The sequence below is a fragment of the Pongo pygmaeus genome, chromosome 12 (assembly GCF_028885625.2).
Source record: "Pongo pygmaeus isolate AG05252 chromosome 12, NHGRI_mPonPyg2-v2.0_pri, whole genome shotgun sequence".
Classification (NCBI taxonomy): domain Eukaryota; kingdom Metazoa; phylum Chordata; class Mammalia; order Primates; family Hominidae; genus Pongo; species Pongo pygmaeus.
In genome coordinates this window covers 119304724-119331073 of record NC_072385.2, presented here as the reverse complement: position 1 = coordinate 119331073, position 26350 = coordinate 119304724, and the positions used below count along the sequence as shown (strand labels likewise).

Below are 26350 nucleotides of genomic sequence, written 5' to 3'. Positions count from 1 at the left end.
CCTAGTGAGATGAACACGGTACCTCAGATGGAAATGCAGAAATCACCCGTCTTCTGCATCGCTCACGCTGGGAGCTGTAGACCGGAGCTGTTCCTATTCGGCCATCTTGGCTCCTCCCCCATCTGCCTACACTTTTATAAACAGTTCCTTCATTCAACTCTCCTCAAGTCACCCGGTTTGTGTATGCCATCTGTTCAAGTAAGTCAATCACAGTACATTGTTTTAATCATTGTCACTTTAAAACATGTTTTAACATCTGGTAGGAAAAATACTCAAGATTTCCACAACCTCCAAACATGCTTTGCTATTTATTTATTCTTAGGTTAGAACTACATTGAAATCTAAAATATAATGCATTAAATTTTAAAAATTATAATTAAACCTGAAATTAGTTAAAATGTTTTATTTTCCCAACTGAGGACATGAAATGCTTCCCATTTACTCATGTTTCCTTCACATTCTGCTTTGAAAGTTGACAATCTTCTTATACAGATCTGCATGTTTCCTGTTATTCCTGGGTCTTATAGAGGTTCAACAGTGTTTTGTCTATTGTTATTTTATTTTACTCTGCTATAATTTCTATCTAGCCATATCTGGTACCTACATAAGCAGTTCATTTTCATATTTTAAAAGTCCAGCCATGTTACTAACTTGTGTGTTCATTCAAACAGGTTACTGATTCTCTTGGATATCCTGGATAATCGACTCTCTTTGATGTCTTAGATAGGCAAACATGTCATCTTCTACCAATGATAATTTTACTTCTCCTTTGTAATCACTGAAACTTTTATGTCTCTTTCATGTATTACTGAATGGTCTAATTTCTTGAAAGGTTGTGATAATGGGCTTTTAGGACCTTGACTTGCATCTGATTTTAATTGGAATGTCTCTAATTATTCAACATTAGTATGCGGTTGGTTCTTGATTTTAGATATTCTTTATAATGTTTAAAAAGTGTCTCTATAATTTCCAGTTCACTACACGTTGCTGTTATATGTGTTTTCATTTCCCATTAATCTGGAATGGGTAATAATTTCATTAAATGACTTCTCATACTTTTTGAGATTATTAGAAATGTTCCTTCTCTAATACATGAAGATTTATTAAAATAATACAACTAGTTTTATAACAGTCTTTTATTTCAGGAATAAAACCTACACAGTCATAGTATACCAATCTTTAAATACAGTTCTGGATCTTAATTTCTTGGCATTTCCTAAAGTTTTTCCCATTTATTTTCAAAATTACAGATGAGATCTTTGTTCCTTCTGTGCTATCATCGTCACATTTTGGTGAAATAAATTTGTGAACATTTCTGTCTTTTCTCTGCTTTGAAACAACTTCAATAACATGAGAATTATTCCATAACACCATAAAATATTTAACATTGCCTGTTCCTGGGGTCATTCCATGTTATAGGTTTTCTACTGTGTTTTAAATTACAGGTTTTATTCAGGTTTTTCATTCTTCTTGAAACATGTTTGATTGTTTATGTTTTCATTAAAAAATTAGTTTTGAGATAGTGAAATGTATTAATATAGAGGTTCCATGACTTATTCTCAATTCAAAAAAAATTAAAAACTGTATTTTGAATTTTTCAATGCTACACTTTTTTGCATAAATGCATTAGCTTATAATCCCTGTTTGCCCTTTCTTCCTACAATTTTATTTTATTGTTATTTCTACACATTAAAATTTCATAAGGTTCATCCTTAATTAACTTAATTCATTTTGATGTTTTCAATAATGAAATTATTCATTATTATTCATTTCCCTGTGTGTATAGCTTTGGTCCCATTCTCTACCTTCTCTTACAGTTTCTTTATTTTTACTAGGTTTCTAATAAACATATTGTGGCTTTAATTTCCACTTAAACATAGAAATTGTTTAGACAGTGCTTTTAAATAATTTATAATTAGTGTATCTTTGCTTTCATTATTAAAAGTGTTTTTCAATTATTGTTATTAATACCTAGTGTTACACTATCGGTATAAGAGATAATAACCTATATGATTTCTTCTTGGTAAAGTTTAATAAGAATTTATTTATGACTTGCTAACACACCCTAAATTATTTTAACTGTTATCACCTATAAATATTAAAGGCAGGCCTTAACATCTTGTCATCTTGTGGGGGAGAGGGGTGCGGATTAAGACACATATCATTTTCAAGCCTATTTGTTCTCTATATGTGGAAGGGAGGAAAATACTCAATCCAAGAGTGATTCTTTTATAACGCTAATCCCATCCTTCTCCATCCCTCATACCCACTCTATAAGTACCCATGTGCTGTGGCTGACTAGAGATGAGTGGTGAAATTTTACCTTATCAGGCAATGACAGATGACTTTGTTTACAAACTTTGTCTCTTGTCCTCCCCATTCCTAGCAGAGTTAGTAGGATAGGTTTTCTGCTGCCATTCTCTCCAGGTGGGTACACTAGGTGCTCTTTAGATGTCAATTAGATCAAATTGAATAATGGATGAGAAAATGTCATGTTAACAGTTCAGTACTGCACTAATATGGAAAGGCATTATTTAAAACTGAATTTGGTAACAATAGTATCTAACTTTGTAAAAATTCTAATATATTTTTCCAAATGCTTGGTAAGCCTTTTAATAAGAACAATTATTGCTTCTTACAATTGTATATATTTGGGGGGGGGGTCCAAAGTACTTGTTAATCTATTATTTCATGCAGCCATTTTAAATTATGGTGGTCTGTAAGGATTTGAGTCACTTGACAAATGAAATATTAAGCATCAGATAGATAAAATATTAAGTAAGTAAATTCTGTGCTTAATATCACAAAGATAACAGAAACAGTAAAAGAAGATGAGCTCAATAATAATTTCAATAATGAAATTATTCACTATTATTCATTTCCCTGTGTGTATAGCTTTGGTCTCATTCTCTACCTTCTCTTACAGTTTTCAACTTTTGTAATCACCCATTTGAAAGAGCCCAGGTCCCACCCACATTCCCAGGACAATCTGAGCTGGTTGGATTACGCATCCCATGCCCAGTCTAGCCCTAGCTGTTCCACATTTTACTTTCTACAGGTCTCCCATATTTCACTGTATGTAATGTTGCTTCCTATCTCCTCAGCTGGAATATGAGCTTCATTGATGATGTCAGTTCTCCCTAGGTATCTAGACTAGGGTTTCCTGAGAGAAGGAGCCCTGGGGATGGGTAGAATGATTCACAGAGACAGACATGGCAAGGAATGAGTGTGTTGATGGGAAGCCCGGTCATCTAGGTGTAGACCCTTTGAAACCTTGCACAACCATTCCTTAGACAATGTAGGCCAAGGGTATATGGAGGGCATTTCAACCTTTTCTGTCCAAAAAGCAACCCCCAAATTAGTGGCATCTAAACATAAGCCTTTATTTTTCACTTGTGAGTCAGATGTGAGTGGCCCTGCTGATCCAGCTAGGTTTGCTTCTCATCACTGGTCAGCTGGGGTGATAGCAATTCGGCTTGCCTAGACAGCTGGTCTTCAAGCTGTGGGTCCAGCCAGTGTAGATCTTCAGATCTGCTCTAAGTGTCTAGTTCTTGGGTGCAAGATGAAGTGATTTAGCTACTTGGTGGAGAGCGGAGGAAGATCTCATGGCAGTGACGGAGGGGCAGGAAGGCCAGGCCCATTGCACATGCATATTTACATCATATCTACCAACAGCCCGTTTGTGAAAACAAATCACATGGCCAAGCCTATAGTCAGAGGGAAATACACTGTCTTTTGTGGAGCAAACTACAAATTTACACAGCAAAAGTCATGGATACAGGAAAGAGTGAAGGGTTCAATAATTCACTCTACCAACAGAAGGATTTCAAGGCTCAGACCAAAAAACAGATGCCAAGGACATGTACATCACACAGATATATAACATGTAAAATAATAAACTTAACTATAATGAAATGAAGCAAAAGGAAAACTTGTAAAGAGGTGCCTGAGGAGGTGAGGAGAACAGGTCATTATTCTTTATATAAAAAGTGTCTGAGCTGAATTTGAATTGAATGAGGACATTCTATCCTCATGCTATGTTCTAGCAATCTTGAAATACTTGCAACATTGCTGATGCATGGTGCTCTCTGACTCTTTAAGCCTTCAAACACACTGCTATCTCTTAAAGTATTCTGTCATCATTCAATCCCTGTGTATCCAGTTAATTAGCTAATTAACTTTATCTTCCAGATGGCCTCCTACAGGAAGTCCTCCCTAGCTTTTTAAATCACTCTAGGTACCCCCATTCTCTATACACCTCTAGCATTCTGTAAATATCCTAGGACCTTATTTGCTAATTATCTGTGTACATAATCAAGACCATGGTTTTATTAATCGCAGGGATCAGGTCTTAATTTTCTCTCTATTCCTAGGGCTTCCAGCAGTAGCACATAGTAGACAAACAATTATTGGCTGAATGAGTAAATATCTGAAAGGCTTTCAGCATGAACTTATGGAGTCAAAAGAGGCTAACAGAAAATGTAGAAGGAGAAGTTTACAAGTTATTTTTTGGTACAGGTTTTTTTTTTTAAGTCTGTTTCTATTACTGAATAAAAATATTCTGACTGAATACAAAGTTGAAACTGTTTTATATTAAACAACAGGGCTCTAGTTCTAGTCTGGTGTAAACTAACTAACTGATTATTGGCATGTCTGGGAGTTAATTCATTTTTCTGGGTTCTACTTTTTTCATGTATTTTATGAGAGGGCTGTACCAGATCATCTCTAAATTCTAAAACTCCATCTCTTAACATTTTTACTTCTAAACTTATTTACTTTGTTTCTAGTTGAAGAGACTACAGCATGGGGCAAGTAGCCATAGAAGTAGCTGATGAGGGTTTACAAGAGAAAATACAAGTTTGAATTAAAATGACTACATTCCAAGTGAGAAAAATATCTAATACTGTTGCATAGAATGAGAACAAACTTGGATTGCCTATTGGACTACTACTAAACTACTCAATCAACTGCAATATATTATAATTTTCCTAATTAGATAAGAAATTATTTGCCTTAGTAGTCTTTTTTGTGATTTTTACCTCTTCTAATATCTATTTTAATCCAAATGCCCACTGTATGCAGTTGCACATTAACTAAGATGTATAGAGAAATACATTATCTGCTGAATGTAAACCCAGGTACACAGAAGGTCACTGAGGGAAAGGCACAACCAACCATGAGAAGAGAGAATGATTAATGCCATTGAGGAAGAGTGAATGAGGCACTGTGGTCTCAGAAGCGTGCTTATGTTGTTCAAGGAACCAGAGAAGGTTTTCTTGAGCTGAAACTTCAAAGGGAGTAGGAACTGGAAGGTGAATGTCTAAGTTACCTGTTGTTCATATCTAACTACCCTCCCAGTTATAAAATGTCACAGCTGCCTAAAATGGGTTATTTGACTATGTGGGAAATCACTAATATAGCAATCTCAATAGACTTGCAAAGCTTTCTCCCTTAAACCATATTTCAATGAAAACTAGGAGCTGATGAGATATTCTACTTGGGAATAGGCTCATCCCATCTTGTTCTGAATCCTTTGAAAAACATATATAGTACAGGATTCAGGATGAAGATATCAGCTTGATCTCAGGTAAAAATGGACTAGAGAAGTTGGTTTGGCCTAGAGGCCAAGATGGGTTTTGTAGTGTATCCCCTCTGCCAACTCCTTCCCCACTCTACCCTTACAGTTGATTTTACTTGCTTAGTCACATACAGAGTTTCAGGAGAATCCAGGGCACCCCGTCCCATGGCAGAGCTTTTCCTGATCATTTATCACATGGAAGAGAAGTTGGAGACACACATACCCTGCAAGCAAGAGAGAGTGGAGGAGAAGGGGCCATGCATCTGTAAGGCACTGTCCCCAAATTTTATTAATCAGGTAGGTCTCTTCTCTCTCAGGCAGAGAGAGTCAGTTGGAGAAAATGGTAGGTATTTCCTCCTCTAGGCTTCCAAAAATGGTGGATGCTTTCACATGAGCCAGGTGGGCATACGGGAGAGAAAGAGCGTGAAAATGATTTCCTGTCATCCATCTCCTCACTCCCACCCAAAGTAAGGACTGCCTTAGCAATTTCTGGATGGTCCCCTACAAAGGCACAGATTTCATAAAAGAGACTTTCAGAATGTAATGAGTTGAGTTGGGGAGCTGGTGATGTTGGGAAAAGAGAGCACAAAATCCTTTGTGAAGGCCCCTCACAAAAATTTTCCCAGCTGGGTGTAACCTAGCCCTAACCTATACCTGCCTACCTACCAAGTATCTAGGAGATGTTTCAAAATCTCAAAGGTAAAGACCAAACATGAAGGAACATTAAAAAATTACAAAATATTTATTCTGTGATAAAGTAATAAATGCACATTTCCATGAAGATTAAATCTAGAACCAAAGTAAACTATCAGCACAACCTCATGAGGAGTTCTAACTTTCTCATATTGGCTAATCCCTTTTAATCAACCTACTGGAGTGACATGTCAAAGAGACTTAAGCTAAGGCCTAGGTTTCCTGTGTCTGGGTTTTGTATGTGTTATGCCCCTTTGACCCTATCTGTTTGGAGTAAAGAATATTCACTGGAAGGGTAGTTACATAGAAAGATCACAAAAGAGTTGTCAGGAGTCCTAGGTTGTAATCTCACTTGTGTAATTTAATACCTGTGTGACCCTGGGCAAGACATTCGATTTCCATTTGCATTTAAGTGCTATCATCTGTAAAATGAGGTACTTGAAAATGTCAAAAATTCCTTTCTAATTTTAATTTTATGTGTTATATTTAAGTCTATCAAAAGTCAATAAAATAGAAAAATTTCATCATTTATTATGTGTAGTGAGCCCTGTTAAGAGACTTATATAATGTCATTTAATCTTCCCAACAATGCTATGTGGTAAGAATAATTATCCCCATTTTGCAGATGAGGAAACTTGAGCTCTGAAGCATTCAGTGATTTGCTCAGGGTAAGAGGGAAAGCTGGGATTAAAACCTATGGCTTATTCCAAAGCTCACTTCATTTACCATGTACTCCTCTAAAAATAGTATTTGCAAACTGTCAATTTTTCAAAACCATTCCCTGTACCTGAGTTCCTGAGGTTCTCGTGACCATCTGTTTTTAGCCCCATTTTTCAGATGAGCAAATTGTGGTTTCCAGAAGCTGAGTTGCCCAAAGTCAGAAACGTCATTCGAATCAGAGCTGAAACTTCTCCCAGAAGGCCCTAGGGCTGAGCGCTGGAAGGCTGCTTATTTTCTCTGAGGCAGACCACACTTGGCCACTTCTCCCAGAGCCAGTTGTTCTTCAAAGAAACCCCAATCACTGGGGCAGGCATTCGGCAGCTACTCTGACTCGGGCAGACAATTCCATTCATTTCCTGGGTTGGAGCATTCTGAAATAACTCTTTTTCTTCAACACAGTCCTATCTTCATGAGGCAGTATTTGTTGCCTCTTTGATTAAATTCATTAGCTATTCAGCCACAGCTGCCCTTCGAAAAGCAGCATGCCTCTAAAAGCCGCACATTCAGCAGCTAAATGATTCTGAGCCAAACCAGGGAGATCTAACCCATCCAGCCAACAGTGAGGAATGTGAGCAAAACACACAACATCAGAGTTGGAACGGGCCTTTGAAATCGTGAAAAGTACAAATCCCTCATTTTACAGATGGGGAAACTGAACCCAGAATCAAGAAGAGACAGCTCAAATCCAGGAAATGATGGAGCCAGGGTCAGAAATTAGTGCTTTTTTTTTTTCTTTTTTTTGGGGGGGGAGATGGAGTCTCACTCTGTCACCAGGCTGGAGTGCAGTGGTGCGATCTCAGCTCATTACAAACTCAGCCTCCTGGGTTCAAGCAACTCTCCTGCCTCAACCTCCCAAGTAGCTGGGATTACAGGTGCATGCCACCATGCCTGGCTAATTTTTTCTATTTTAAGTAGAGACATAGTTTCACCGTGTTGCCCAGGCTGGTCTCGAACTCCTGAGCTCAGGCAATCCACCTGCCTTGGCCTCCCAAAGTGCTAGGATTACAGGCATGAGCCACCACACCTGGCTGGTTTTCTTTTCTATTCAATTAGGGGGATCTCAACAACACAAGACAGAATTCTATTATGATGTGGAATGGGAGCTGGAAGAAACAATCAGCACTACTCCTCACTCCCATATAGGGATATGCAAGTTAGCTCTTCCAGGTACCTTATCTAATTTCATTTCATCATCATATCATGAAGTTATTTTTGTTTTTTGCTGAAGCAAAAAAAAAAAAAATGCCCAAATCAGTGTGGCTTGCAACAATAAAGATGCACTTCTTGTTCACATACATGTTCAGTATGGGTGGGCTGCACCTCTGTTCCACAGTATTTTCAATCTAGGACTCAGGCTGACAGAGCAGCTCTATCTGGAACATCGCTGGTCATTATGGGTTGAATTGTGTCTCCCTAAAAAGATGATAAAGTACTGTCCCCTCAGTACCTGTGAATGTGATCTTATTTGGAAATAGAATATTTAGTTGATCAGGTGAAGATGAGGTCATTAGGGTGGACCTCTAACTGAATTTGACCATTGCCCTAATAAGAAGGAGAAATTCAGACATAAAGACAGATATGGGCACAGGAAGGACATCTTATGAAGATGAAGGCAGAGATTGGGATGATGCTTCTGCAAGCCAGGAAATGCCAAAGATTGTCAGCAAACCACCAGAAGTTACAGAAGAATCATGGAACAGATTCTCTCTCACAGCCTTAAGAAAAAAGAAAAAAAACTGCAAATGCAAACACCTTGAATTTTGATTTGTAGCCCCCCAGAAGTATGAAACAATAAATTTCTCTTGTTTAAGCCACCCAGTGTGTGGTGCTTTCTTAGGCAACCCCAACAAACTGATACACTGGCTTTGTTGCAGAGAGATGCAAGAGAGAAAGAGATGTTGCAGCAGATGCAAAACAGAGATACAAAGCAGGTGCTGCCTTCCAAAGCTTCTGCTCATACTCCACTGGACAAAGCACATCACACAGCTAAGCCTGATGGCAGTGGTGGTGAAAAGGATTTTCTTCACACAAGGACTAACCCCCACCCCTGCTCCAGGGAAGAGCAGGGAATATTTTTAACAATAAAACAGTCTACCATAGCAACACTATCATCACTATAGGCAGATGGGTATCGAGAGCCATTGAACTCAGGCCCAAAGACAACAACTGAGTGGTACAAGCTGAATAATTTGTGGAGCCAGTATATTACCCCTGCTTTTCTGCCCCAAATCCACGTCTATTCCTACTGCATCCCCAAGGAATTCTAAAGGTAGCCAGCTTGCCAATACTGATCCCTGTCCTGGAAGTGCTAATGCAACTCCCCTTCACAATATCAGCCACTTGGTTAAGAATCATAAAATTAGCTTCAAAAATAAATAAATAATTAAACTTGTATCATAATCAAAGGTCAGTCTTTATGCTCTTTCTTAGCATAAAGCCTCTCATTAGAATACTGCCTGAGCTTTTTTCCTGGGTAAACACATGTGTGAAATCAGGGCATTGGTTTGATTGTTGTGGTATTATACAGCTTTGCATAGATTTGCCTGGGAAAATGAACCTTTGAGGGTATTAATTGTGAGCCACTCAACCAGCTCAGCCCAGCCTTCTGCTCACAGTGTTTTGAGAGCCAGTAGCTAATTAGGCCAGTTAGGTCAGGTCAAGCCTACTATAGTGCATCTGTCTGGGCCTGCATCATAAATTAGGCCAGCTCCACATCTGGGAGGGCAGAGCTGGAAGGCTCCTTGCCCTTAGGCTAGCCAAATGTCCCAGTATGCCCAGGACTGAGGGATTTCCCAGAACATGAGACTTTCAGAGCTAAAACTGGAATCACTCCCAGGAAACCAGGATGGTTGGTCACCCCAGGCCTCCGTCCTCTTCAGTAAATCCAAGTCCAGAATTTTCAGATAGGAAACTCGAGACCAGAGAGAGAAGAGAACATCCACATCACATAACCTTAATGTTAGGGGGACCAATCATTCTGGTTTTCCCTGTGAGGGGGCTCCCACGCAGTGGGACTTTCAATTTTAGAGCTGGAACAGTCCTGGGGAAACTGGGAGGAGTGGTCATCTCATCCAATAATGTCTTGTTTTACAAATAGAGAAACTGAGACCCAGAGAACAGTGAGTTGTCCAAGGTCACATTGGAAATAAATGGCAAACTGGGAGCAGAAGGAGGTTTCTTAACTCCCACTCCAGTGCTATTTCTGCAGTATAATACAGATTTCTATCTATCAGTAAGTGCCTATTTATTCACATTATTCAAGCAGCTTTCAAATTTATTTTGAACACTTTGAAAAGACTAGAAAATGGACTTCAGAATGGGAGACCAAGATGGTCCTTTCCCTAAGAGCGCCTTGCTGAGGCTGAGGAGTGCCATCTCACTATAGTCTTCTCTAGGATTTTCAACCCAGGAGATCTCTTCTACACAGAGCTTTTATGATATCTGTCACACACACACAAAGATAAGCTCCTCTCTTCTCTCCTAATTGATATCACCTGCGCTCTTCTACTGCACAATTTTTCCAAGCAGACAGCATGCAAACACCTCTAATTCTGCATAGTGGATTCAGCACCAGTGCACATGTCCTTCTTATCTTACCAGAATGCCACACAGTGGCCACATCTGGGCGTCTGCCTCAAATCCAAGATCCCAGTTCCAATCTCAGAGTTAGGAAAGGCTTAATTTGAATCATACCTCTCCCATATACTGTCCCCTTAACTTTGATGAAATCACCTAATCTATGTGGTCTACAGTTTTATTATCTACAATATTGCTCTCAGGATTCTTAAAAATCATTGTACAGTGTCTGACACATTACTGGGCCTAGTAGTTATATAATAAATGACAGATTTATCAATGATATACTGTGATAACTTTTTAACAGATTACAGAGTCATGCATATCTGGGTTTGAATTTTACATCTATTACTTATTAACATTATGACCAGGAGTAACACACTTATAATTTCTGGCACTCAGATTGTCTTTCCTGTAAAGATCATGGATCATAGTCCTCTATCTGCAAGGTCACTATATTTGTTTTTCTACAAAATGTGTATTCAATAATGTAGCTATTGTTAAAAATTGTCTTTGACCAGTTCTCCTCCACAAGAAATTCTCATGGAAAAAGTGCACACAGAAAACACTAAGTGCCAAATAAACACCATTACTTTCAAGTTCCCACCACCCTAAATTCCCAAGGCAGGACCATGGAGAGCTCCTTTTGATTTTTATAAGCTTTTTCTGTTTTATTTTGTTTTGTTTTTGTTCTTTCTCTCTAAGAACTGGAGCAGAGCATTCTTCTGAGATCTCCCATCTACCTTTTTATTTAAATATAAATTTAAATATTTACCTTGTTTTTTCTCTCACTCACTGTATTCATGGCTATGTGTCAGTTCAGATGGGTTCAGCTGCATTTTAAATAAGAAAACCTTATGAAACATTGACTGTAAAAGATAGAAATTTATAAAATAAGTTAAGATGCAGGTGTTTTGTGGCTGGTAAGGCTGCCTGACATTCCCAGAGAGACTGAATCCTTTCCTTTTCTAGTCTGCCATCTTTAGCACGTGGCTTTCATGTTCAAGGATGCCTCATGGTAAGAAGATAGCTGCTGGAGCTCCAGCTATTGTATTTAGATTTGAAGAAAGAAGGATGGAAAGAGGCTAAGGCCAAAATCCCCATTTCACTATCACCAGGTATATAACATTACCATTCTCTAGCTACAAAAAAAGCCAGGAAATGTAGCTTTTGTTTTCTAGGTCTCAGTTTCTCAATATTTGGCTGTGTGATTTCGATGTCCTCTCCCACTTTATGTGAACTTAAAAGACTGTATTTCCTGACTTTCTTTGCAACTGAGAGATATCCATATGTGAGTAGCAACCGAAGAGTGGCACTTTTGGAGAGCTCTTTAAAGGAATTTGGTTCAGTTGGAAGATGTTTTAGTTGGGTACATTGCTGCTCTGTATATCAGGGTTCTATTGCTAAGAAAAGAGAGAGTAGGTTTTGGATAAGCAACTCATGGTTTCTGCCATATAATATTATATTGTTTTCTCATAAATCAGTTACATTCCATAGGTAAATCTGCAACCATTCCCTACCTTTGTTGCCTCTAAAATACCACAGTAGCTTCCTGCTCGTACCATATCACTGAACTCTGATTCGGTGGTATGAAACCCCCATACGATTGGTTAAATTTTGATTGATTGAATTCTCCTTGTAATCTGACTCTGTCCAATCAGTTGGTGAAGTCTCATTCCCTAGGTTATCTACTCTTATACAGATAAGGAGCTATATGAGTTTATAGTTCACATAATAAATAAATGTTTTTATTTATTTATCAAACTTTCACATCCCCAATAGAAGCATAATTCCCCAACACAGTCTGAACTTGGTCTTGTCTGGCTGCTTTATTAAATTGTCTACTCTACTGAATATTGTCCTACTTATACTTAAAACATTCTAACTTCACCACTGTGTATATGATGTTCTTGTCTAAAAAATAATTCATTTAAAAAGTATAATGATTTAAATAACCTATAAAATAAAATAGACTGTACTAATAGCTACATATATTTTCAAAAACAGTAGAAGAATATTGCCACATCTGCAAATAATATTGCCTAATAACCATGAGATGGTTTTTATGAGGCTGGCTATATAGCTATTATACTCCTATTATCCTACAAATTTTACACATTAAAAATCATGAGACCTACAGAGCCAAGAATCTTCTCCAAAGACAGTGATTCACCCCACCCCCTATTTTTGTAGAACATCTGAAAATTTGGAACTTATTCAGTTTGGGCCTTTTTCTGTATTTGTTGTTGTTATAATGTGAATCAAGCACTTATGACAATCCCTGTTTATGAAAAATGACTCATAGTTTTCAGCAAAAGTGCCAAGCTCAACTGTGTACAGCAGAGTCTTGGGAAGAGAAAGTTAAATTTAGCCTCTAAGCGAGGAAATGAAGAAAGGGAAAAAAAATTAAAACTGTTCTCCAACATCCTGCATCAATGTGTTGGGTGGCCTGTGCTTAGTCATAAAAGCAGCCAGAAAAAAGAACAATAAATGCAAAAGACTTTTAAAGATGTAATGTGCAATATGCTCTAGAAGTGAATTAAAGATATTTAAGTTATTTACAAAGAAAATGAAATGACCACTTTGTTATAGGATACAGGACACAAAATGCAGCAGTGAGCCATTCAGTGGACTTAACAACAGGGATCGTGTCCTGAATTTTACCAAGCTACTTTTCAATGACCCTGGAAACATGTTTCATTAGCTCAATCAACAGCAAAGATGATTCTTTTATTGAGAGTTCTTTACAGATTATAAATAAAGATTTATTAAGAATGAATACAGTTTTTATTTATTGAGAACCTGATGTGTACCCTTCCCATCCGTGCTGTGTGATGGAGACAGCACCATGGAAAGGCAGGATGAGTGATACAGTTTCAGGGATCCCAGAAGTCTCTTCACTGTCCCCCAACCCCTCCTCAAAATGTCTCTTTTGATGTTAATCCCTTATGAATTCAAGTCTACATTTAGAGGAGCAATAATTTAAATCAAGGCTGTATCCCACAGGGAAGCACAGATCCTCTTTGGACAAATCCAGTCTTGAATTTCTATCAGTCTTTTACCTCTTTGTGTGAACAGAGTTATCAAATAGACAGGAGAGAAGAGAGAACATGGGGCGTAGTGCCATTTATTGCAGAAGCTGTAGTTAGGCTCCCTGGAGGCCAAATCTGCCCCTGCCGATTTGCATCTCTTAGCACTTGTCATCAGTGTTCAGGAGGAATCATTCTTCTCTGGATAGCCACAAACATAGTGTATCTGCAGGGGTCCCAAGCGGGGCTATGTGCTCTGAAAGCTCCTCCAGAACTTGCCCACCACATGTACCACACGTCGCTTCAAGCTCCCTGGGTATGACAGTCTGGAGGCTGCTTCTCTTAAAGTGCAGAACTATTAAGGTCCATTTTTCGATAAATCACTTTTCAATTTTAAAAGAATATTCTTGTCCATTATATTTGAGCCACATGACAACCCTACAGGGAATGTATTATTGATTTCATTTTATACAGAGAAAATGGAGGGTAAGAGAGTGTCTCCAAGTTACCCAGTTAGTTTGGTTTGGATTTTTCTAACCTCCGCTGTCATGTCTATAAAAAGATCTACCTGGAACATCACACACTGGGGCCTGTCAGGGGGTGGGGGGCAAAGGGAGGGAGAGCATTAGGACAAATACCTAATGCATGCGGGGCTTAAAACCTAAATGACGGGTTGATGGGTGCAGTAAACCACCATGGCACATGTATACCTATGTAACAAACCTGCCCTTTCTGTACATGTATCCCAGAACTTAAAATAAAAATTAAAATAAAATAAAGTAAATCCACCTTACATTTTTATAATACATTTCAGCTCACAAAGCTTTTTCACACATAATCTCACCAACTCCATCTGATTGAGCACCACTGTTTTCTGCTACTTCTCTCCAAAGATTTCCAAGGGCTGAACTTGTATCTTGGACTGATCAAGTTCCCCACAAAGAAGCATAGAGAGAAGAAAAATGCATAAGGCAGGAGTCTATTTTTGTAAAACACACATAAATAGCCATATTCCCAGGGGCAAGAGAAGTGGCTGGGGAGTCAGGACCCTGTGACGGAATCCCAGGTTCATCATATATCATCACTGTGGGCAAGTCAGACTCTCTGAACTCCTTTTCCAAAGCTGTAACATAGAGGTCAGATGAAGTGATATACATGAAGATGTTTTGTAAATGGTTACACACACATCGGGGGTTATAATAATCAAAAGCAGGGTCCCCACCTTGAAGGGATTTGAAGATTTAAACTTTATTCATCTTCACAAGACCCACCTTAAAATAGGTTAAGTAAATTATTTGAATGATCAAATGCACAAATAACGTATACATCAAAAAATGAGAGAGGCCTGAACTATGACTAAGAACAGTGTTTGGGCAGGCAGGAGGAGAAGTCCATTGATTAATTTCTCCCATTGATAGCGGGCCTCACAATTTGGGATGCAGTTCCCTACACATTTTCTCATTTCACCTCCAGCCATTTTGGCGGCCACAGAGCCTGTGCTCAGTGAGATTACTAAGTAACTTGTCCACCATTAGTGACTAGAGGGGCTGGGGTTTGAGCCTGAGTTTGTCTAATTTCAAACTTTTGGCTTATTCTCTGCAGTTCACTGAGCACATTGAATGAGGAATTCTAGACCCTTGGTCCTAAGTAGCTACTGGTATTGTTTCTCCCCTACGACCTACTTATTACAGGATTTGGAGTTAAGATTAAACTTTCTCTAGGCTCCCTGTTAACATTTCCTGATTTTGTTCCTTCAGCTTGCCTAAAATCCCCTGGCTCCTTTGTTGCAAATGGCCTCACCTACTATACTTCCCTAGGAGGTCATCCATGGATGACCACGTTCACTACCATTTATCCATTGAAGACTTGTGGGTCACTCTCTGCCTCACCACCTTCATTTCTACCTTCATTCATGATGATTTCAAAATCCAAGTAAATGATAAAACCAACAAACTGGCCTCTCAGTTTCTTACCCCTAAAACTCCACTTCTACTCCATTTATCACTCACTCCTATTGTCATTCCCTTAGCCATTTTCATTGTTGATAACATATTTCTTCAAAAATTTCTCTTTTAAGTGACCCAATCTCCATCCACTTATATTTCACCCATATTTCTTTTAGTCACATGACTCCAAAAGTTCTATGATCCCTGCAAAATGTCAAAGCCCTATCACCTTTTCACTATGATAAGTGACCTCACTTCTGGTTTTGATTTCTGGTCCATCATTATAACCCTCAACTCTCCTGTACCTCTCTCTCTATCCTTGCAACATGCCAACCCTGGTTAAACCCAACTCTCACTCTACTTTATACCCACATTTAAGGAGCTAAATAAAACTAGATTTAAAACACAAAAATACTATTATGCCTATGGATCTCAATTTTAATTTATGATCACAAATTTCAAGTGTGCTTTCAATGTTTTTCCCAAATGCAAATACATTTTCATTCACTCTCTCATTCTCTAGGGTCACTATTTCAGACTTTATCTTACTTCCTCAAATCTTAAAATATTCTAGTACTTCTTCCCTCCCAGCTGCTGACATTCACTGATTATTTCACTAACAAACAGAACTACCACAAGAAGTGCCTACCTTTTCCAACCCCCCAAACTATAAACTTACCCAATAGCTATACCTAACTATGATTTCACAGAGTTTTAATAACTGATAAGCATGAGTGTTGATCTGTTTGAATGGGTGGCGGCTTTAAACATACTAGAACTATCATAAACGTACATAGCCTTGAAATATCAGCCCAGTCTATACCCACAGACACTCCTTTCACTTCTGTAATAGTGAACAACTATACTCCTATACTAGTCAGGGTTCTCTAGGGGGACAGGACTAATATGATTGATTAATAGATAGATAGATAGATAGATAGATAGATAGATACATGAAAGGGGGTTTATTAAGGAGTATTGACTCACACGATCACAAGGTGAAGTCCCACAATAGGCCATTTGCAAGCTGAGCAGCAAGGAAGCCAGTCCAAGTCCCAAAACCTCAAAAGTGAGGAAGCCAATGGTGCAGCCTTCAGTTTGTGGCTGAAGGCCCGAGAGCCCCTGGCAAATCACCAGTGTAAGTCCAAGAGTCCAAAAGCTGAAGAACTTGGAGTCTGATGTTAGAGAGCAGGAAACATCCAGCATGGGACAAAGATGGAGGCTAGAAGATTTAGCCAGTCTAGTCTTTCCAAGTTCTTCTGCCTGTTTTATTCTAGCCATGCTGGCAGCTGATTAGATGGTGCTTATCCAGATTGAGGGTAGGTCTGCCTCTCCTAGTCCACTGACTCAAATGTTAATCTCCTTTGGCAACACCCTCACAAACACACCATGGAACAATACCTTGCATCCTTCAATCCAGTCAAGTTGACACTCAATATTAACCATCACAACTCCTAACTTGGGCCAATCCTTCTTTTAGGCACTAGATCACATCCATTCCCATCCACTCAGGATATTATTCTGTAATTCTCATTTTTTCTTCTATATCATGTTTTCTCCTCTCGGTTTATCCTCATCTAGATATAAGCATACTGTAAAGTCTTCTACCATCCAAAAAATATCTTTGATTTTGTCTACCTCCTGATCGTTCTGTTCCCCTATGCAGCCGTTGTCTGTTATGACTATCTTCGACATTAGTTTTCTCTATTCTCCCTTGAAAGCATCCCTGTCAGGCTTTCAAATCCATGACTCCACTGAAACAGCTTCCTTATTACTAAATTTAATGGTCAATTCTCAGTTTTTATCTCACTCAAAATCTTAGCAGCTTTTGACACAACTGATCACCTCCTCCTTTTTGAAACATTTCTTTATTGACTTTCTGGACAAAATATTTTTCTAGTGTCCTTTCTACTTAGTTGACCCACATGTTGCTGAATCCCCTTATCCTACTCTCTAAGTGTTGGGGTGTTCCAGGCCCTATTCCCCCTACTCTTCTATTTCCAATCTGCTGACACTCTTAGGTGACCTCATCTAGAATCATGGCTTTAAATACCATGTCTTCAATATGATGGCAACTTCCAATTTTATATCTTCAATCTGGTTTCTCCTCTGAACTTGAGATTCTTATGTCAGACTGCCACCTCTATTTGCTTATCTAATTGCCATCCTAAAACCATTCTGTTCAGCAAAATGAAATCATTTAATAGGCCCTGCAAACCTGCTGTTGCCCAAATGTTCACGCATTGCTCAGCCCAACTGTCCTTTATTCTCTCACTCTCTACATCTAAGCCATCAACAAACACCAGGCGACTTCCATCAACAAACTCCAGGGGAACTACCTTTGAAATACAGGCCAATTCTATGACTTCTTGCTCTTATATAACTGTATAATAACCATATTTCTAGGCCAAGTCACTATCATCATTCTTCTGGAATGATGACACTATTATCTTTTACCTGGAATCCTGCAATAGACTCATAATTGGTCCCACTGTTCCAGCATTGTCCCCAACAGTCTATTATCAACCTAGCAAGCAGGTTATTTTATATTATTGTTAAAGCATAAATCTTATATGGTTTCTTTTCTGCTCAGAACCCTCAAAGTTTTTCCATTACACTTGGTATAAAATCCAAAGTCCTTGCTTCTGTGTCTTTGTTCCTGTCTGTCTAGCTCAGCTCTAGGACCTAGGTCAGATCCTACCTTCAAGAAGCAGGCAATCTGCTGCTTATTTTGACCTTACAGTACTTTGGAAGCCTTCTCAGCTTCAAGCCATCGTCAATGTTAGTCCTTTTTTCTCTCTGTACCTCAGTATATAACAGATACAACCTTGCTTTCCAAGATTGGGGTGCAAATATAATTATATCTCTCGTATTTTTCCCATTAGCCTCTGAATCACTTCCTTGAGAAAAATCCATTGTCTTCCACTTGAGGTATTTATATTCTTCTCACTGGCTTTTCTTACCCCATCCTACCTATTAACTGCCCAAGAACTCCAAAGTTTACTCAGTCTAAACAGTGAAGAGAGTGAAACAGCAATTTCTTCCCCATCACTGGACCCCATACTCCTTTACAAACTTGTTTTGCCTCTTCCCCAAGGACCAGCTTTTCCTACCAGCAGAGGTGGACAATTGTTTATTAAGCTTCTTAAAAATAAACAAAGGCCAGGCGCCGTGGCTCATGCCTGTAATTTCAGCTGTTTGGGAGGCCAAGGCAGGAGGATCACCTGAGGACAGGAGTTTGAAGCCAGCCTAGCCAATATGGTGAAACCCCATCTCTACTAAAACTGCAAAAATTAGCTGGGCATGGTGGCCAACTCCTGTAATCCCAGCTACTCAGGAGGCTGAAGCAGGAGAATTGCTTGAATCCAAGAGACGGAGGTTGCAGTGATCTGAGATTGCACCACTGCACTCCAGCCTGGGTGACAGAGCAAGACTCCCTCTCAAAATAAGTAAGTAAGTAAGTAAATAAATAAATAAATAAACAAAAATCACAAGCTTTTCTTACTCCTTCTGCCAAAGCAAGGTTTGATTCTTTATCATAATGAAAACTATCACTTTTTGGGGTCAAAAAAATCTATTTCTCCAAATATCACTTTATTGTTGCACATATCAAAGATATTCTATATGTTTGTCTACAAGACTATCTCTTCAGTTAGACTGAAAGATCCTTGAGGGAAGGACTGTTTCTTATCACAGAACCCCATACAGGGAAAGGTTTAGAATGCACATAGTAAGTGTTGAAATCAACAGAACTCAGAACTGAGTAGTCATTTTGTACAAATAGATTGATAAGTAGCTTTATTCAAATAAGTCCCAGCAAGTGCTGACAGACATAGCTCTGATTTATCATAAGAAGTGCAACTGGTTTATTGACCACAGAGTTCTATGTTCTTTTGGCTAGTCTCTTGCTGCCCCTATAAAATGTATTCAATAGAGTTAATCTTACCCTGCTACAAAAATGAAATTGGGCAGATTCCAGATTCCATGCCTTTTTCTGGCATACAAATGACAGAGTTTCTCACTTTAAATAACAAACCCAGCTTTATTCAAAAGTTAGAATGAACCAAATTTAAGATATTGATCTAAGGTTGGATTTTTCTTCCTCTTCCTCCAGGCTAAGACCTGTAGCTACTGCTGCCTCCCTCTAAGGAAGGTGAGGTGTTGGGACCAGCTCTTTCTCCACTCATCTCCATCACTACTAGCTAACTACTCTTTCCACCTTGACAGTTTAATCTGATAGAAGAAGAGATAGGCAGTAAAAAATTCTTACCTGACAGGTGACTTCCTACCTTCTGGTCTGTCTGATAAAGGTAAGTTTTTCTCTTGAGGTCCTTTTGATGGCAAATCTCATGGTAGTTATCTTTCTCCAAACAATTCTTTGGCCTTGGATAATGGATACATCTCTTGCCACTTGCAATTTCATTCTCAGCTCCTGACTCTGGCATTCACCTCTAATGGGAAACACTCTGGCATTCACCTCTAATGGGAAACACTCTGGCTGTCTAGGGTGGCTTAACAGGAACCAAAATGACAAACACTGGGTTTCTTTCTCATTCATCATATTTGATCCATAGAAAAACATTCACACATCTATCACTCAGACACTCTGGAGAACAATTCAATTAGCAGTCAGCCTCCATCATCCTACTGCCAAGCGCTACTTTAGCTGTCTCGGGGATCTGTCCTCTCGTCTCGATGAGTCCAAAGCTTGCATTGCTTGCCACAGAATAGCCAATAAGTCAAAAGACAAAATGTTGGGACAAGGAAAGTGACTTGTTTCAGAGAACTAGAAAGCTGGGAAGATGGTGGACTAAGGTCCCAAAGAACCATCTTAAAAAGCATGAATCTCAAGCTTCTTTTTATTTTGGGGAAGGGGGAACATAAAAGAGGTTGAGGTCAGGAGGTGAGAGGTGATCAGACATCTGGTGTCAGATGGTGTCTGAAGGGGTTACAAAATTTCTTTGTCCTTGGTCAGGAAACAATGCTCCTGTCAATTTTTAACATAACATTGTTACTTGTGTGTATGCCCTCCTTATTTCCTCGAGGGTTAGTTTCCAGAAAGGACTATTGTCATCCTTGAGTTAAAGGTAAACTATAAACTAAATTCCTCCCATAGTTAGCTTGGCCTACATGCAAGAATGAGCAAAGGCAGTTAGCTTATAGGGGGTAGAAGCAAGATGGAGTCAGCTATGTTCAATTTTTTTTGACTGTTAATCTCTAAAATGTAGGGAATTCTTTCAAGCTTTCCACGTTGTCCCATGGGTACACATTCCCCTCCCCCTCCAACACACACACACACACACACACACACACACACATACACACCACTTGATATGAAGCAGATTTCTTCCATTCCCTTCCCTACCTTTTTGGTGTGGAGAAGGTAGAGACTCACAGCATAGCAACTTCTCTTTCTCAAGAAAATGCCTCAGATTTTTACTCTTTCATCCCACTAAGTTCAAGTTTTTTTCCTAGTTTTTTTAATTGGTATGCCAAGTAACGTATGACTAGATATCAAATATTGTCAAACACTGTGTAGTTTTGTTTGTTGGGTGCTGGATTTTGTGGCAGATACATTACTTGGGATCAGCTTGATCCTTTTAAAGCTTATTTGTGTGTCTCTAAGGGTGCATCTAGAGTAGCCTCCAGTTTAAAACTAAGTAACTGAGGCTGTACTAAATACTAAGATTATGGCTTTCTGAGCACTTTACCCACTTATGTGTGGTTTATCAGGTCTCTTTATTTAGCTGGTGGAAATGCAAACTATTCCTAGTCCTCTATGAACTCCTAGAATTGTTCAACTTCATGGTGTTTTACCCCACACGTGTGCACCTCAATATTCAGACAGAGATTCTGGGGGATCCTCTATAGGCCTTTTCAGCTCCCTTCTCTCCAGTGCTTGTCTCCAAAATGCTAACTGCCTAGGATGCCAACCTCAATCTTCTCAATTCAGGGGCACTCTGGGCCCTGCTTGGGCTTTTCTTTCCTTTGCCAGGGCCTGGAAACTGCCTCCAGGCAGAGACGTAGGGTGACTGCAAAGCTCACATGACTTATTTCCATTCTGTTAGAGATCGTACACACAGTCTTGCACAGCCTGGTTATCCAACATCTTGAAACAAATGTTCCATAGATTTTGACCAGTCTTATAGTTGTTTACAGTGGCAAAGCAATTCCCAGGGTGTTTATTCCTTCATGGGCAGGAGTGGGAGCCATTCTAACTCCTATTTATATGTCTAATTTAACCAATGAACCTGAATCCAAGAGGTATTTCTCAACCATTTATTTGGTCAACTCTGCCTATGGTGGTTTGGCTTTGGAACTTTTTTATTTCATCTTACTGTTTGTAGGGAAATTTTAATTTCAACCTCCTCTTATAAGAGCTTTGAGGCCAGTAATCTATAAAAAACTGACTTAATTCATCTAATAGACTTGGAATTAAATTTTGTGTTTACTATATGCTTGTTTGGCATATAGTTTGCTATATGAATGTTTGGCATATAGTTTACCGTATGCATGTTGTTTACTATGTAAGCATATTGTTTACTATATGCTTGTTAGGCACATCACAGCTGTTTCCAGATTCCTCACAAGGAAATATGGATAACAATTCCTGCTCCACTCATCTCTTAGATACACATCAAATGAAGGAACAAGTAACAGAGCACTTTGGAGTTGGAAAGGAATATAATCATCTCTATATCCCACCAGGTATTAGTAACTACCCAGTGAGTAATATTTATTATTTGATGTGCACCATATAACTACCTTAGAAATTAGTAATATTATCTTCACTTTTGTTTTATTAGTCCTGATACAGCAGTTGAGGATTTGAAAGGTGAAGTAGCTTGCTCCATTTTACAGAGCTACTAAGGAGTAGCCTGGGATGTGAATCCTGTATCATGCTGCCTGGTTTAAAAATTTGTTCTTTCCCTTTCCTTCAAAAGATGTCGTTTCTAGTCTTTTATGGGTCAGCTGGCATGCCTGCCACTGGATGTGGACTATATATCTGTAAGAATGACTACAAATACATTGTAGTTTCTTGTGCATTTCACCTTTAACATGGCTATTATCAGAATTTTGTCTTCATCTCCCAGAAATACTAGTTTACAAATCAGAGCTATGCCAAACCACAATTCTTATTAAGTTGCCTAGTAGGGAATCTTGAAACATTTTTAGAAGAAATCAGATCACTGCTTATCTTAAGATGCAAGACCTCTGCAAATCTTTTCTCTCTATAAAAACGATCCACCATCTAGTCAACTGATGTCCTGTGTTTGCAAATTCTTTCTATGCTAGAGTAGTAAGGTTAGCGAGAAAAGTTGAAAATCAGGTAAAATAAGATTACATTTAAAACAAGACCCAGGGTTGGCTTTTAATTTTGTTGTCAAATATCAAAACAAAAGAGCCATTGTCAGGAAGAGAGATCAATTATTCTGTAGAATTCCAAGAACTAGAAAAGGACTTTTGGTTGAATTGAGGGGAGATACATTTCCACTCCATAAAAAGAGGAACTTAGAATGTTACAGTGAACAAAATCAGAATGAGATACCCAAGGAAGCCATAGGCTCTTTATGTGGCATTGCATGATCACTTTGTTGGAGACAAGGAAGAGACCTTCACCTGGGACCATGGAAACCCCAAGTGGCCCCTGAATGGGATTTCAGAGGCCTGTGAATTTCTTAAAATTCTGTGTTTGAATGCAAATGCCCGTTTGTTAGGGAAGGTTTAAAGCTTTCCTTAGATTGTCAAAAATCTCCAAGACTAAAACAAAATGCAAATCAAAACCACAATGAGATACCATCTCACACCAGTTAGAATGGTGATCATTAAAAATCAGGAAACAACAGGTGCTGGAGAGGATGTGGAGAAATAGGAACACTTTTACACTGTTGGTGGGACTATAAACTAGTTCAACCATTGTGGAAGTCAGTGTGGCGATTCCTCAGGGATCTAGAACTAGAAATGCCATTTGACCCAGCAATCCCATTACTGGGTATATACCCAAAGGATTATAAAACATGCTGCTATAAATACACATGCACATGTATGTTTATTGCAGCACTATTCACAATAGCAAAGACTTGGAACCAACTCAAATGTCCAACAATGACAGACTGGATGAAGAAAATGTGGCATATATACACCATGGAATACTATGCAGCCATGAAAAATGATGAGTTCATGTCCTTTGTAGGGACATGGATGAAGCTGGAAACCATCATTCTCAACAAACTGTCACAAGGACAAAAAACCAAACACCACATGTTCTCACTCATAGGTGGGAATTGAACAATGAGAACACATGGACACAGGAAGGGGAACATCACACTCTGGGGCCTGTTGTGGGGTAGGGGAAGAGGGGAGGGATAGCATTAAGAGATATACCTAAGGTTAAATGATGAGTTAATGGGTGCAGCACACCAACATGGCACATGTATACATATGTAACTAACCTGCACGTTGTGCACATGTACCCTAAAATTTAAAGTATAATAAAAAAAATTGGACAAAAAAAAGAAAAGTCTATTAAACACAGAGCTATCTCATTATATTTGAATTCTCAGAGGAGATTTCTATTTTGAAAGGGAAGTTAGATTGTTTTTATTTCTGAAGCCCCTCATACTTCTAATATACTCTTTTCTAATTAAATACAAGAGGAACTAAGCAAATACATCTTTGAAAAATTAAGCTATAGCTCAGGATCAATGGCACATATGATAATAAAATAAAAAATTTAACTATGCCCTGGCCACTTCCGAGATCCATTTACATTACATCAAGGTATTTGTTCCCAGATAGAAGAACAATTTAAAGACTGCTTCTTGTCATTGTCTAAAACATTCACCCTATCACTAAAGAATCTAATTTTGAGAAACCAAAGGAACGATACCCTAGAATTGAAGGAATCTACTATAAAAGCGTCCAAATTAATATTTCCCTTGTGAAAGAGTAGAGAATTGGATATGCAACAATCAAATTATGTAAGAAACATAAGCATCAAATTAAAAAATATCTGAGAATGAAAAAATAGACTTCAATCGAAAATCCAAAGCCCAAACACACAAACTTCTTTCACTATTAGAGCACAGTGGAGGTCCCGTCAAACTGGATCTTTAAATATTTCCCCACTCCATCATCAAACATCTATCTCATCCTGAGGCAGTTTTCTCCTCTGACTTAATGTGACTGCAAGGGCACCCACTGGCCCTACCTGTGGAATAAAGACCTTTTAGTACATTCACAAAATTTACATGACAAAAACGAAAGTAGATTTCCAGAGCTTTCAGCTGGTGCAATAGAAGGTTTAAAAATATGCCCTGTACATTTCAACTTCTCACTTAATAAAAAAAAAAGTCCATTTTTATTAAAAAAAAATACAAAAACCTTCACTTTTATTCACCCAGGAGGAGGATGACTCACTTTCCTAATCTCTTAAGTTTTTATTTAACTTTCTTGAGCCTCTGTCATAACAAGAATTCTCTGCCACAACCTGTCTTAAGTATTGGGGGAACCTGCCCCTAATATTTCAACATAGGTTCTTTCTATTTTCTCTAAGTGTTGGCCAGTCTGAGAAATAAAGAGAAAGAATACAAAGAGAGGAATTTTACAGCTGGGCCGCTGGGGGTGACATCACATATTGGTAGGTCCATGATGCCCCCTTTAGCCACAAAACCAGCAAGTTTTTGTTAGGGATTTCAAAAGGAGAGGGGGTGTACGAACAGGGAGTAAGTCACAAAGATCACATGCTTCAAAGTGCAAAAGCAGAGCAAAGATCACATGCTTCTGAGAAAACAGGGCAAGGACAAAATCAAAGATCATAAGGCAAAGGGCAAAATTAGTATTACTGATGAGGGTCTATGTTCAGCTGTGCATGTATTGTCTTGATAAACATCTTAAACAACAGAAAACAGGATTCGAGAGCAGAAAACTGGTCTGACCTCAAATTTACCAGGGTGGGATTTTTCCCCACCCTAATAAGCCTGAGGGTACTGCAGGAGACCAGGGTGCATTTCAATCCTTATCTCAACCCCATAGGACAGACACTCCCAGAGGGGCCATTTATAGACCACCCCCCAAGAATGCAATTCTTTTCCTAGGGTCTTAATATTTAATATTCCTTGCTAGGAGAAGAATTTGGTGATATCTCTCCTACTTGCACATCTGTTTATAGGCTCTCTGTAAGAAGAAAAATATGGCTCTATTCTGCCCGACTCTACAGGCAGTCAGACCTTATGGTTGTCTTCCCTTGTTCCCTAAAATCGTGGCTACTCTGTTCATTTTCAAGGTGCACTGATTTCATATTGTTCAAACACACGTTTTACAATCAATTTGTACAATAGTGGTCCTGAAGTGATGTACATTCTTAGCTTATGAAGATAACAGGATTAACAGATTAAAGTAAAGACAGGCATTAGAAATTATAAGAGTATTATTTGGGAACTGATAAATATCCAGGAAATCTTCACAATTTATGTTCAGAGATTGTAGTAAAGACAGGTGTAAGAAATTATAAAAGTATTAATTTGGGAACTGATACATGTCCATATTAAAATGAAATCTTCACAATTCATGTTCCTCTGCCACGGCTCCAGCTGGTCCCTCTGTTCGGGGTCCCTGACTTCCCGAAACACTTAAGTACCTTGATTTTGCCCAAATTATCCAGGAGTCTATGGCAATAGAGAATCAACATATACAAGGGAAATACTGAATAACAAAAATATTGTTTAACTCAGTCATTGAACAAGGTACATACATAATTTTTTAATTAAATTCTGTGTGAGATCTGAAATTTGAGATGTCAAGGTCAG

The 26350-nt window shown here is 38.6% G+C and overlaps 1 protein-coding gene across 1 annotated transcript in view; it reads left to right on the top strand.

Annotated features, from left to right (window-relative positions):
* The window catches only part of LOC129030351 (uncharacterized), a 40436-nt gene extending 36526 nt beyond the window's left edge, over positions 1-3910 (top strand). Inside the window, exon 6 of the mRNA XM_054475604.2 lies at positions 6-3910. Within this exon, the coding sequence (XP_054331579.1) occupies positions 6-13 (8 nt within the window). The 3' untranslated portion in view covers positions 14-3910. The remainder of the gene's footprint in view (positions 1-5) is intronic.
* The last annotated feature ends 22440 nt before the right edge of the window (positions 3911-26350 follow it).